The sequence below is a fragment of the Pinus tabuliformis genome, chromosome 9, assembly GCF_031772625.1.
Source record: "Pinus tabuliformis cultivar Carrire ecotype Pingquan chromosome 9, CPIR1, whole genome shotgun sequence".
Lineage (NCBI taxonomy): Eukaryota > Viridiplantae > Streptophyta > Pinopsida > Pinales > Pinaceae > Pinus > Pinus tabuliformis.
Genome location: NC_142307.1, coordinates 657,366,750 through 657,382,072, shown reverse-complemented (window position 1 = coordinate 657,382,072; position 15,323 = coordinate 657,366,750). Strand labels below are relative to the sequence as shown.

General features: G+C 31.2%; 1 protein-coding gene across 1 annotated transcript; it reads left to right on the top strand.

Moving 5' to 3' along the window:
* Positions 1-338: 338 nt before the first annotated feature.
* LOC149150374 (uncharacterized) lies at positions 339-1,581 on the top strand. Its single transcript, XM_089443541.1, has 2 exons — positions 339-535; positions 1,117-1,581. Exons 1-2 carry the CDS (start codon positions 414-416, stop codon positions 1,325-1,327), a joined length of 333 nt encoding a protein of 110 aa, XP_089299667.1. The 5' UTR covers positions 339-413; the 3' UTR covers positions 1,328-1,581.
* Positions 1,582-15,323: the final 13,742 nt, after the last annotated feature.

Sequence of the window (15,323 nt, the reverse complement as noted above, 5' to 3'; positions counted from 1 at the left end):
TAATGTGCGTTATATGATAAGACTACTATTTTAATATTTATCAATATTAATTAACCATTTAATTTGAGTCATATAATAATACCACTATTTTAATATTTATCAATATTCATCAATCATTTAATTTATATAATTATATTAATATAAATAATATCTTCTAATATCATATGATTTTGATATTTAATATTAATTAAAATCTCACATAAAATATAATAATGTTATTTGAAATTGAACCTGGATAAAAAATCCCTTATAACTTCAGCGAGATGTAAAATGACACCTACCCACCATTCACAGCAATATCACTTCATAGAAGGGATTACGAAGGGAATTGTGAGCTTATAATTCCCAATCTTAGGCATAGATGTATCATAGATAGTCAGTCAATTGATTGATCGATCAGTTAATAAATTTATATGGCAGAAGGGATTGGGAATCAGGATGCCTGTGGGAATGTGGAGGAGAAATATGGAGTCAGAATCGAAAGGCGCCCCTCGCAGTCTCGCTTGTCTGATCTCGATATCCGCTCTTGGCCTAAGTAAGTTTCATCTCTTCATTCATTTCCTCTGTTATGTTATTAGTTATCGTATGATGGGAAGGTACATCTGTTTGTCCAGATTTAAGTTTAGGATCTTATGAATGCATAGAGTTTAACACTCATGAAAAATTTCTGCATTGTGTGTGATGACTTTTCTTCCTAATCATGCATATTGGCTTTAGCCTAAACAGGCACATGGGTTTGAAAACTGAACTCAAAGCATTTGGTGTACCCAGTAATGGCATTTGATTACGATTTTTGGAAGTTTTTATTGGTGATTTATTTGGTTGAGTTTAATTGGATCGTAGATTTTAGAAATATTTCAGAATATGATCCAGAAACAATGAAGTACTATAAAAATATTTTTTCAAATTCTAAATTTATAATGGACATAATAATGGCCGATATACTCTACCCAACCCATAAATGGATTTTTAAGAATGAATATTTTGAAAATATATTTCTATAATGTTTTTAGTGAAGGGTATTTAAAGTAAAAGTAGAAGTTAACTACCCAGCAAACTCCTTAACTATTTTCTGATCTAGTTTAACTTTTTTCTGAACTATCTTCTGTGTAACAGATGGGCATGTCCTCCAGGCAAGTTTCCACTGAAATTCGACGCAGAGGAAACATTCTACCTTGTGAAAGGCAAGGTGAGAGCATTCATGAAAGGATCTTCAGAGCAGTACGTGGATTTTGGTGCAGGAGATTTGGTGGTCATTCCAAAGGGAACGAGCTGCACTTGGGACGTCTCTGTTGCTGTGGACAAACATTACAAATTTGAGCAATGACTGGCAGTCTATCAGCCTCTATTTCAATATTCGTTGCACCATACTTTCCATGTGAAAACAAAAATCACTATCAATGCTTGTAATTTCGCTGAACATTGATAGAGATGCAGCACTAATTATTTCAGGTTAGCAATGTAAATTCTAATGCTTGAAAGTATTTGTCACGGGTAGCAAACTTGTACATTAATGTACATAGTCATGTTTATCGCCTTCGCATTGTTGTCAGTGTTTCATTTCTTTGGAATTTTTTTAAATTTTAGTAGCCAATCATGAATGGTGGCTTACCAACTTGATATTTTGACACGATTAAGGAAGTTAGGCTCATTGTTTAATTATATTTTATTGACTTTGAATTCAGACTTGTTTTTCCATTCACATGATTTGATACCATGTTTCCAAGACATGAGGCCTTGTAAAAATCAGAATTGGAAGCTTATTTGATTTATAACTCCTCTATGCACGTCACTTTTGCGCATGTCCAATTCGCCATTAAGGTTGATCGCCTTGAATGTTACCAGAAAATTAAAGTCAAATCATCAATTTATTATTGAAAAGCACTGAATTCTATAAAAATAAAGACAACAACCACATAAAGACAACAACCACAACGCTTTTTCTTTTTCTCTCTCATCACAGCGCGGCGTGTTGTAATTTCTTATATCAGCCCAATATCAGGCCACATTAATGTTGCAATAATCTACGAAATAGCACTTGCCCATAAACGAGGGGCTTGTGAATCGTGAAGTATGGGGGCCAATTTCATTGATCGCCTTCAATGTTACCAGAAAGTTAAAGTCAAATCATCAATTTATTATTGGAAAGCACTGAATTCTATAAAAATAAAGACAACAACCACATAAACGAGGGGCTTGTGAATCGTGAAGTGTGCGGGCCAATTTCATTGATCAACCGAGGTACTCGGAGGGTAAAAATTTCAAATCTGAAAACACCCGTCATATTTCTTTGCTCGTTTTGATTATTCTAACCAGGAATATTGAGAGCCATGGAAAAATTTGGAGTGTATTTAATGGGCAAATTGCCTAACACATTTCATCGCAGGTCGAAACAGCGAGACGAGTCAAGAGTTGTTATGTGCAGTGAGGTGACTTTTGAATGGGTTGTGTAACTTTTTTTTTTTTCTAACTTTACTTTTAGTTGGACTGTTTTTGTAATTTGTCTGTCCACCATCAAAATTTCAATTTTGATCATATGAAAAAAAAAAATTTAAAATCTAAAAAATGTGTTAATTTTCATTATTTAAATTATATTTTAAAATATATATAAGATTAAATAAAAGTTTTAACCATAAAAATTTAAATTTTCATTATATATATATATATATATATAAATGATATATAATATATATGTAATTGTTTAGATATTTTATAGGCAAATTAAAATAGTTAATTTCACAAATTAAAATGTTTAAATATTTTACATAACATGTACATCTAGAGATTTTATTAAGTAAATTAAAATGGTTTTTTATTATTAATATGTTTTTAAATATATTTCAAAATTAATTACTATTAGTCTTAATGTTTATCAATTATTGTAGTGTGTTAAAGAGTTTGTTAGGTTGCATTGACTTTTAATAAATTAAAAAAATTGAGATTCCTCCCCTCCACGAATTTCTTAGGGATTTGAAATTATTCCAATTCTAATAGGTTCTTATTCTAATTAGATGGAGAAATTAATATATAAACAAATTTTATGTAGCAAAATGGTCCATTTTACAATAAGATGTGTAATTCTTTTTTTTTTCTCAAATTAAATTAGATTCGTGCCACATGGCTCCCCGCCCACCAATTTCCTAGGGATTTGAGATTATTCTAATTCTAATAAGTTCATATTCTAATTAGATGTGGAAATTAATATATAAGAAAATTTTATTGAGCAAAATGGTCCACATGTCTCCCCACCCACCAATTTCTTAGGGATTTGAGATTATTCCAATTATAATTAGTTCATATTATAATTAGATGGGGAAATTAATATATAAGCCAATGATCCATTTTACAATAAGATGTGTAATTTCTTTTTTTTTCTTCTAAAGTTAAAGTTGACCAATAACCTTTTTATACATGGTTAATCAGGTAAATATGTGCATTGGTAAGACATTCTTTGTGTTGTAATAGTTTTTTTGTTATGGTTGTACTAGTTTATTGATAATCCACATTGAATAGTTTTTATACACCACATAAAATATTTTATTTAAACATTTTTTTCTATATATAGATACGTATGAAGTTTACATCGACATAAATTAGTTAATATAGATCTTCAAATAGTTTATTTAAATTTTTAGTTCAAATATTTTTGAAAAATATAAGATTTAAACATCTTACCTACACATTTTTTTTACTTCTAATTACTTTATAACATATTGTTTTTTTATTTATTATAGCCAACTTTTTTGTATATTAGAACACATTTTTATTTTTTATTTTTATTTATATGTTAAAAGGACATAGACAAACTGACATACCTACACATCCCCTCATATTAAGGTGTAGAATGAGTCTCTCCTCAATGAACCTCTTAGCTCCATAATAAATAATGAAGAATCAATCTATTATAAAAGCCTTCTCCCTCCTCAAAAATACCTAAATTATCATTTTTACTCCTAGTTTTGTTTGCCAATTTTATAAAAAATAATACCACTTGCATCATGTTCGTTGCTCCGTTGAGGGTATCTTGGATTCCTATGCATCAATTTCTTCTACATTGATATAATTTACACCATAGGAATAATCAATAAGTATGTTCGGTTGCTCTTTGTCATTATCAATGTTTTCAAAGTGTTTTCTTCGCATTTTTATTATTTAAGAAGAAGGATAAATTGCTCAACTAGATATTTGTTGAAAATGGGACAAAAATAAATGATTATAATGAATAAGATGAGGAACAAAAATATTAATCCCGTTACAATGCCTAGCTAAATAGAATGAAAGATTTTATATGATACTATTGTTTGATAAATGGCAATAAATTGTCATTTTTACTCACATTTTTTTTCCTGCCAATTTTATAGCAAATAATAGCAATTGCATCATGATCGTCGGTCCTTTGAGGGTATTTTGGATTCCTATGCATCAATTTCTTCTACATTGATATAATTTACACCATAGGAATAATTAATAAGTATGTTTTGTTGCTCTTTGTCATTCTCAATGTTTTCGAAGTGTTTTTTTCGCATTTTTAGTATTCAAGAAGGATAAATTGCTCAACTTGATATTTGTTGAAAATAGGACACAAATAGATGATTATAATGAATAAGATGAGGAACAAAAATGTTAATCCCATTATAATGCCTAGCTAAATAGAATAAAATATTTTATATGATACTATTGTTTGATAAAATGACCATGATGAGGAAGAAGTTGTATTTATTTTTTATTTTTTATTTTGAAATTTTAATTAAAATTTTGATTCTTTTGATAATGTTAATATCAAAAAATGCAATATTATAGTTATCAACTTGACAAGAACCCTTTAAAGTTTTTATTTTTTAGAAGGTCATAATCAATGATTTCTTTTAATTATTTCTCAAAAGGTAGAGCTCTTAGAATAACTTTTCTTCCTTTTTGGTATTAAAATTATAACATTTTCCTACCATGGTCTTAAAACCTCATATTATTGCAATAACCTTAAAAAAATAATTAAACAAAAAATGGTGGTCTTAAACCTCATATTATTGCAATAACCTTAAAAAAATAATTAAACAAAAAATGGTGCTACTAGTATAGCCTTTTCTGGATAATTTAAATTGTAGTTGCCTTGAAACTGTAGCTTTGAAAACCAATATAATTGCAACCAAAATTAGAAAACCAACTTTTGGTTTGAAAAAATGTGCTATTTGTAGAACTTTTTTTGAGGGTTAACATTGTAACATTGTTGAAACCATAATCTAAAAATATAATATTTATTAAAATAAATCGTAAGGTTTTCTTTTTCTTTTTCTTTTATACATTAGTGAAATTGACAACTTGGACGAGCTTGTACTCGCAAGTTACAAGGTCAATTTTGATCATTACCACTATAACCTCTAAGCACACAAACACAACCTTAGGCAACACACATGACTAATAGGGGGTTTCTACCAACAATGTTGCAATGAGTGCTTAAAAAATGCACTATATTGCTAAATGATCTACACCCTGAGTAGAGAAAAAACAACCAAGAAAAGGAAAAATGGAAAAATAAAGTTCATAAAACAATAGAGAATATTTATTATTATTTTATTTTCAAATAGAATTAAAAAAAATTAAAAACGTATTCTAAAAATAACTGAAAAATTGAAATATTTTGTGGACCCTTCCATACCCTTTATCCTCCTATATTACTACAAAATCTTCTTAATAATTTTCAAAGTACCTAGATTTTAAATCTAAGTCCATGGTTTTATTTTATTATGCAAAAGCTTTCTAGTGGCTTCTTTTATGTCCTAGTTTAAGTTCTGGTTAGGGAGTTGTGCCTCATGGATGTAAATTAGTGCCCATTCTTTTTTTCTTTTTATTATTTTAAGCATAACTTTCTCATATTAAAGTTGTTTTGCATTTGTAGTATCTCAATGGAAAGCTTTATTGAATCTCTTTCATATGAGATACCTAGGACTATATGTCTTTATAGTCCTTGGAATTTTTGACATTTAAAAATGTCAATTATGTCCTCAAAAATGCCCTGGAAGTTTATGACATGGATATTTGGCAAAAGTTCTTAAAATTTACTGAGTTTTTTTGCTAGTGTGGCACCTAGAGTTGGTCAAAATCATATTCGGTAACTCCTAACAAGTATATGGATTATCTCTATGTAGACTCCTCTCAAATGGAAAGAAAAAATGTGTGTATGTCACACACACTCACCCACCTTGTAGTTACCATTGGACACAAACCTAACATGCATGCCTTTGCTTGGACACTTGGCACACTTTCCTAGTATGGAAGATGCTCAAGGATCCTACAACCATGAAGAGGGAGTCAACGAAATGAATATTAGCATGGGTAATTCTGAAACATAACCAAATGGAGATAAAAGGGGCAAGTCATAAAATAGAGACTTGGTAGAGACCATGAGGAGTCTCAAGATGGAGGTTCTTAGGGAGTATTTTTAGGGGGGGAATTTTGCTATTTGGATTGTTTTTAGACATTTTCTAAGAAAATATTCACCCATTTGGTTAAAAATTTGCCTATTTTTTTATGTATATATGATTAAATTGATGATATTCACCAAAAAAATTTGAGTTTTATTTGTAAATTACACATTTTTTGTTGAATGGTCTCCTATATTATATATGTATGAATTTTCAAACTAGAATAGTCACCTATAATATATAGGCATAATATTTGAATCCTTAAAAAATACCCTAGAAGTACTCACCTATAAGGCTAATTATCAAAGGTTGATTATGGCCCAAGAGGAGAAACACCATATTTATACTCAAATTTTGCAAAGATTAATTCATTTGTAGAGTTAGAATCATAGATAAGAGATCTAATTTAGGGTAGGAAGAACAACACAACTCTCAAGTTAAAAAGGAGAATGCCAAAATTTCAAGGGATTTTAGGAGTGTTGTAAACAACAAATTAACTCACTAACACATTCAACCAAGGGTAATTATCTTTTTTATAGTTTGGGAAGTAGCCTAAGCATATCACTGATTAAAAATCAATGGAGGAAGTCTAAATTGAATTATTTTCAAAGAGAGCTTAAGAATATTAAGAATCCTACATTTGATGGTGGCCATTAGAAGGGTGAGGAAGCTAAAGACTAGTTATTGGAGATGAAAAAATATCTCTAATTGCACAAATACTCATCTAACTTGGAGACCCAAATTGCAATTTATCACTAAGACATCAATGTGGTGGGTTCAACTCAAAGAAGACGAGCTCTTGGATAATAATAGGATCACATAGAGGTAGTTCAAGAGGTATCTCTAGAAGAAATACTTATCTGAGCTCTACTATGATAGGCAAGTGTAGGATTTATTTGAACTCAAGCTAGGGAGCATGATAATGGAGGAGTATAAAAGGAACTTCCTTCAAATATTGAGGTATGTTTGTTTCATTAAGGATGATAAGATAAAAATATAAAGGTTTTTAAATGGTTTACCATAATTTTATAGTGACAAAAGTAAGTTTGATGAGCCTAAAACACTAGAGAAATCTATAAGGAAGGAAAACTTTCTTTATGAGAAAAACAAAAATAAGCTAGCCTTCCAGAAATCTTGGGATGACATGAATAAGGCTGAGGTAGAGAAAGGGAAGAAGGGATACAAACCTTTATTTTTCAGGAGTAGTTCTCAAGAAAATCAACAATCTTAGCCAATCCAAAGTGAACCAAAGAGAGTAGATTCATTGGGAAAAAAATCCAATATTTCAGCCCATCAAGTTTTGGGTTGTGAGGGAGAGAATATGTAAAAATACTTCCCTCAGAAGGGAGAAAAAGTGAGGAATATAAACCACATTCAAGGAACCAATACAATGGATGACATGGTAGAATAATGCCCAAAATTTATGCAACATTGGACAACATAATGATTTATAATTGAGTTAATATGATTGAATTTGGAGGTAAGATAAATGATAATTGAATTAACATTTTAATTGAATGTAGAATTAGTTATAGTTATATTGATCCTAAACTCATCAAAAGATTTTATTTGAAGAGAACCAAGAATGGTTGGACCTGGTTGTTTTATCTAGCTATAGAGGGTTAAGAAAATGATAAATGAAATGCCAAATTGACATGAATGTATTGTGCACAAAAGTAGATATAAACACCATACCTTTGGGTTCATTTTAATTCCTAATTGGAATGGATTAGATAGAAGAACACCATGCTATATTTGATTTCTATTATAAGGCATTCACTTGGCTAGATGGAGAAGGGTAACAAAGATAAATGTAGGGGATTCCTAGGTTAATTTCTATAAGAGAAATAGAACATATGTAGCTAAACAAGACTCTTAGAAAAGGGCTTGAAACCCACAAGGAAGATGCATCAGGGAAAATGTACCAAGGATTGAAGACTATCTAGTGCTACGAGAATATGAGGATGCGTTTGTTGAAATCCCGAGTTGTACACCAAAGAAGGACATTGATTTTTTCATAGTTTTGGTACCAAGAGTTTTCCTCATATCTAAGACACCATACAGGATGAGCAAAGTAGAGCTTAAATAATTGCAAAATTAACTGGAAGATAGTTTTAAGAAGGGGTACATATACCCAACTTCGTCAACTTGGGGTGCCCTAGAGCTCTTTGTCAAAAAAAAAAGATGGCACATTTTGTTTGTGTATAGAATTCAAGTAGTTAAACAAGGAGATAAGGAATAATAAGTATCCTTTTCCAACTAAAGATTACTTCTTTGATCAAATATGATCATCTATAATTGTCCCTGAGATTGAATTAAGGTAAATATACCATCATGTAATAATTCAAATGGAGGACATTAGTAACACAATATTTAGAACTCGATATGGAAATTATGAGTTTGTGGTGCTGCGATTTGCGATATCAAATGCACTAGGTGTCTTGATATGCCTTATGAATGACATTTTCCATAATTATTTGGACACATTTTTCATTGTATTTTTGGATGACCTCCTTGTTTACTCAAAATTTGGAAAAAAACATAAGCAAAACTTTAGGATGGTCTTACAAGTGTTGAGAAAGCATCAATTTTACTCCAAAATAGGTGAATGCTTATTTTACTAAACATAGATTCATTATTTAGGTCATATCATCTCAAGGAAGGTGTGATAGTGGACACACTAAAGACCAAATCAATCAATGAGTATCCAACACTAAGGAATATTACTAAGTTAAAATCCTTCATAGGATTAGCAAGCCAAGTCTACAAAATATTTATTGAGGTTTTCTCAAGAATAGCATGCTTAATCACTTCTTTGCAAAAGAAGGGTGTGAAATTTAAGTGATCTCATAAATGTGAAAATGATTTTTAGCAATTGAAATCATCATTAACTAGTGCACTGATTCTTAATATAGATTATTAAAATGAAGATTTTATTTTTGCATTGATGCATGCAATGGGAGGGCTTAGAAGATTCCTCATGTAAAATGGGCATGCGATATGTTACAAGTTAAAGAATTTGAAGGAGCGCGAGAGGAAGTATCCCACTCATAATTTGGAGTTGGAATTCATATTTCATGCCTTAAGAATGTGGAGGCATCATCACCTCATGGGAAATATGATTGAATTGAAAACATGACACAATGGTTTAAACAATTTATTGGGAAAGCCAATCTTGAATTCCAAACAAATTACATGGCTATAATTTCTAGATGAATATGACTTCAAAACTAAGCACAAAGGGGGAAGGAAAATAAGATAATTGATGAAATCAACAAGAGGTGCATGAAGTGCGTCCTATTGCTATAAGTGCATACAAATTTGATTTAAAGACAAGCATTTTAGAGGTTGAAAATTAATATCAGTGATACATGAAAACAAAAGAGATACAACAAGGTAACTTAAATCCAAAGTACATAAATTATGAACGGAAAGAGGTCAGAATCCTCATGTACAAGGATAGGATTTATGTGCCAAATTTGTAGGGGATGAAAAATATATTATTAAATGAGATGCACAATGTGCCCTATGTTGGACATCCAAGGTACTAGAAAACAGTTTTAGTTGTCAAGAATCAATATTTTTGGCCAGGCATGAAAAAGGAAGTGGATGTTTATAGAGCCAGATGTTTGGAATGACAAAAGGTGAAGGCTAAGCATAGGCATCCAACTAGATTATTACAACCCATACACATTATAAGGTGGAAGAGGTAAATTATTTCAATTGATTTTATTACAAAATTTCCTTGGATTATGAGGCGACATGATTCCATCATGGTAGTGGTGGATAAGTTCACTAAGGATGCTCAATTTATTCTAGTGAAATCAACATATAAGGAAATATTTTTTTCTAAAATATATATGAAAGAGATTTCATGTTATATGGAATTCCTAAGAAAAATATTTTAGATAGGGATCCCCAACCAAAAGATTAACATAATTATAAAACTAGATTAGATTGAGGTTAAGGTCATAGTGGAATCGAAAGACATCCTTATCTGATTGGTTGCAAGCCTAAAATTCCACTAGATCTTTGATATATGGTCATAGATGTCCACGAAACCTATGGTATGCTACCTAGTAGAGATTAGTCCACCAAGTTAGAAGGATACTTCACAATTGACTAGTCTCATCTTTGGCTTCCCTGGAAAGGATCCCCCTACAGGATCAAGGTGATAAGGGAGAAATATATTTAGCATATTGTCATCTAGTTTGAGGCACCCATCAATCCACCCTCCACATAACTCTTAATATTAGGAATCTACTGTTGAAACCCAATTTTGACATGTTTTACAATGCCATGTAGCTCATTTTTTCCTAACTTACCCTTTCATCTTCAATTTTTCATAACCTATATTATTGTATTTACACACCTTTTAAGGCCTCCACTTCATATAAGCTTCATGAGACATTTAAGTAGTAATTTTCATTAATTACCCATGTTTTGGTGATTTACATAACTACTTTCTAAATAGATTGATGGACTTAAATTTGTATAAAAATTGGTTAGAGTTGAAATATCTGGGAATTCCCCTTTGCATTACGCCATTTCCTCACCTATCTTGAACACCAATTCTATCCAAATTGGGGGAAAATTTGAACAATGGGGACCGGTATGGTTGAACTTGGTGAGAAGGATAATTATAATTAATTTTGTTTCTTCGTATCTTCCCCTGTTCTAATTCTCCACATTATTATCCCCAACAAGAGTTATTCTAAAAAACTCCCAAATTATTAGGAAATTTATATAGCAAGGGGATAAAGTGAAGACAAAAAATTTAATAGGCTTAAATGGGCAACCGTGTGTACTTCGAAAAGTAATGGTGGTTTGGGTATAAGAGATCCATCTGTAATGAATCTTCCCATTGCTGTGAAGTTGGCTTGGAGACTCATCTCCTCAAGATGAATGGTGGAAATCAATGATCATTCGTAAACACTTAAATGGAAACATATTTATTTTCCTTAACTCTCCTCCTTCACATCGAGGAGGTTCCACAATATGGAAGTTAATATCCTAAAAAACTTCTTTGATTATTAACTACATAAAAGGGGTTCCTGGAAATTGTCGATCAATAAATATCTGAAATTGCAACATTATGGGACGACCTCCCCTAGGTGATTCATACCCCCTCCTTCGCATCCAAGAATGGTTGGCATAACACGATAAGTATTCTCTAGTGGATTTATTATGCTAGGACGAGGATGAGAGGTGGCTAGGATGGTAGTTTCACAATTCTCTAGACAACCTCAATGAATTGGTATGATTACTCCTTGGAAAGTTGTCAGGGTGTGCCCCAAATCATCTAGATAAATAAGACTCTCAACGATGTAAAAGTTAGAATACACAGTCAAAAAATATATCAAAAAATATTATTTTCACAAGGTGAGGCCCCTAAATCAAAATTATGATGCAATATTAAAAAACCCAATAACATCCACATAATTAACTTTTTCTATTAGCTCTTAGCTCAATGAAATTTTATCATAGTGGAAAATATGGTCAAGCGGGACATCGATGGTCCCTCTAGGTTACCATTATGCTTATCAACTAAATAAAAGATTTCAAATCTCCTTCTATAATGTAGTTTTACTAAGGAATTCTAGTACAAGATATTATAAACTCTAGTTGTAAGAGTAATCTGGCTAAACTCAATGCAAAAATTGTTTAAGGTTTGGCACAAAAATTATGCTAGAACATTCCAAGGAAAGGTCCTCTTCAAACAAATTTGGGTTGCTCTCCCCAATTCATATGTTGGAAGATATGACTACCAGGAACAAAAGTATCTTTGACAATACAAATCTCAAAATCAAGAAGTGGCTTTGAAGGCTCGATCATTGATGGTAAAATATTGGAAATCAAAAGAAAAACCCCTCTCCTTTGGGAAAGGTGTAAGCATAAATGGGTAAGAATGGATGAGCCTTCATGAAAATGGTTTAATTTAAACTTATTATTTCCTATGTGTTTTCATGGTGTGACATGTCCACTATCTTTCATGTTATTATGTTGGCATAATATTGAATGAGCTAGATTAAGGGAGTATGATTTGTGGTAGACTGAACAAGGGTATGATGAGGAAGGTTAATTGTAATTAACATTTACTAATTTGTTAGTTAAGTCTTTTTAATTCTAGTTAAAATTAAGAACATATTAATATCATTACTAGTCTATTCCAATTAATACATCACTTTCCAAACAAAGATATGTGAATCCTTATATTTTCTTATGAAATCCTAAAGCACAATATAAAAATACACAACTTGTAGCATTTTTCTTATTCACTTCAATGAATTTGACTATTTCTAACAACAATATACATTTTCTCTTTATAAAATTTGTTCTAAAACTACCTCCTTCAACTTATGCAAAAGTAATATTTGAAAGAAGTAACAAATAAATTTTAAATAATTTAAAATGTGTCAAAGAATGACTATTTATCAACAATGGTGGAAAAGTCATGTTCATGGTTTCAAGCGCCATTGTGATTCACATCTTTTTAGTAAAATACACGTTGCTTTTCAAGTATTGATTCAGGTTGTGCGTTAATTAGTTTAGGATTTGTTCAACTTTTCCACTGAATTACATAAATGTAGATGTGACCACCACTTTAGGGAGGATCAACAAATCTTAGAGTAAGTTTCATATGTCCTTTGGCTACTACTAGTGCATGAGAGGTGTTTTTCTTGCATGTCCCTAAGTTAGCATTAACACTCTTCCTTTCATACAAGATTTGAATTATGAAAGTTGGCCACTACTTTCCATAAATTAGTATATAATGACCATCTATGAAGAAAATATTTAAGGTTTATTTTGTAGGGTTTAATTGAATGTAATGCCTTATATGTACAACCTTTTGTGATTTCAAGGTAGTTTTGACTTATTTGTGAGATTTTTATTTTGAATTCTAATTTGGTAATATACTTATTTTTCTACTTCATTTAATACATTCAAACTATAAATGAACATAGCAATAAAAACTTATATTTTGAAACTATAGGGATTAGTGTATTATTAATTTGTACTTCCTTCTACTATTGATTACATATATGTACAAATTATTCTAAAATATCACCTCTCAATCATCCTACATTTTTAACTTACTTGTTATCCCTTAACTCTCTAATTAACCACGACAATGAAAATTAAGTACATGATCATTCAGTGTGAGATATATGGTATATAAACCACAGCTAGGAACTTTGGCATTGGAAGTTTGTTGGGAAATCACAAGAGAAAATTCCGAGGCAATAGAATTGGGCGTCCCTTCACCTGTACATTCTCGGATTCCAGACACACACAATTGTTACAATGTTTGCGCCACATTGTTGTTGGAAAAGGCTACTAAGGGCGAAGCATCATTGGTACTAGCTACACACAATTTCGAGTCTGGTAAGCTTGTTCTCTCTACTTTCTTATTTTGCTAATACGAGATTGTTAAATAATAAGGATTTGATTTATCCATTGGTAATGGCGACGATTTGTCAGTAAAATTGGCTGCGTCAAAGGCTGAAGAATTGGGGATTGTGAGAAAAGGTCATGGTGGGTTACAATTCGCTCAACAGAAGGGCATGACTGACAGTCAATTGTTGAAATAATGCCCATATCCCTCTTGTAAGTCAAAAATTCCATTTATAAATATTGTATGGTTGTTTGGGGAAATATGCATGTCTCATGAATCTTAAAAGTAGGTGTTTGGGATTTATTTACTAGTTTACAATAGCCTAGGCCATGCCCAATCCTACACCCACCCTTCTTGGGAAAAAACTTAAAATGATCCCCATATAAAACTTGCATGTTAAAGATTTCCTCTATAAGTATTGTATAGTGGTATAGGTCCCTATGCATGATCATGGGCCCTAAAGTAAATGCTGGATTATAAATCTTAAGTTTTTAACTTTGGACAATGGTTAAGGCCTTGAGAGCTTTCATGGGTTCAAAAACCTCAAAGTAGTTCATATACCTTATTTGTAAGTCAAATATTCCCTCTATAAGGCCTATGTGGTGGCGCTATGATTAATGTATGGACAATGAGCCATAGAAGAAATTTTTAAGGTTTAAGTCCTTGGTTTTTGACCTTGTGATATGGCTTAAGATTGAAGACTCATCCTTAATGCACTAAACTTGTCTAGCACCAATATCCCAATTATAGGCAAAATTTTCCCACTATGATCCTTGTGTCATAGTTAGGTTCTTGTTCATGCTATATGAGCCCTATAAACAATTATTAGAGTCTAATTCTGTACTTATCAATCCTAAACAATGTCTTTGGATATGACCCATCCTTTCTACATAAAAATTCATGATGGTGTCTATGTCTCTCTTATAGGTAAATGATTTCCATTGCAATTCATATGGGATAGTTTAAGGATCTATGCATGGCCTATGAATGATATAAGGTTCTTTTAGGTCTTAAGCCCATATTTTTTGGGCACTCTAAACCATGGCCCAAGCCTTAAGTCCCATCCTTGCTATGTGAAACTTAATATTGTTCTCTTATCCCTTCTAAGTTAAAGATTCCCTCTACAAGTAATTTGTTATGCGTTGGGGTCCTATACAAGGAATCTTCCTACATGAAGATTCCAATTCAATATATACCTATACATGGAATCTCCCACTATTCCACCACTGCAACAATTTCTATCCCATTAATAATGCAACCTTGGAACTTATGTCCCATTACAATGACATATTACTTCAAAGATATTATAAATTTATTTTATAAATTACTAAATTAAAGAGACCATAATTTTTTTTAAAGAAAAGAAAGAGTATAATTGTGTTGATAACCATGTTTATTTTAGAGTTAGACTTCTAGAATTTTAATTTATTTATATAAAAAATTAGGTTGACAATCAAAATTTTACTTCCAAAAAATATCTAAGGAATATTCATAATAGTATGCACATA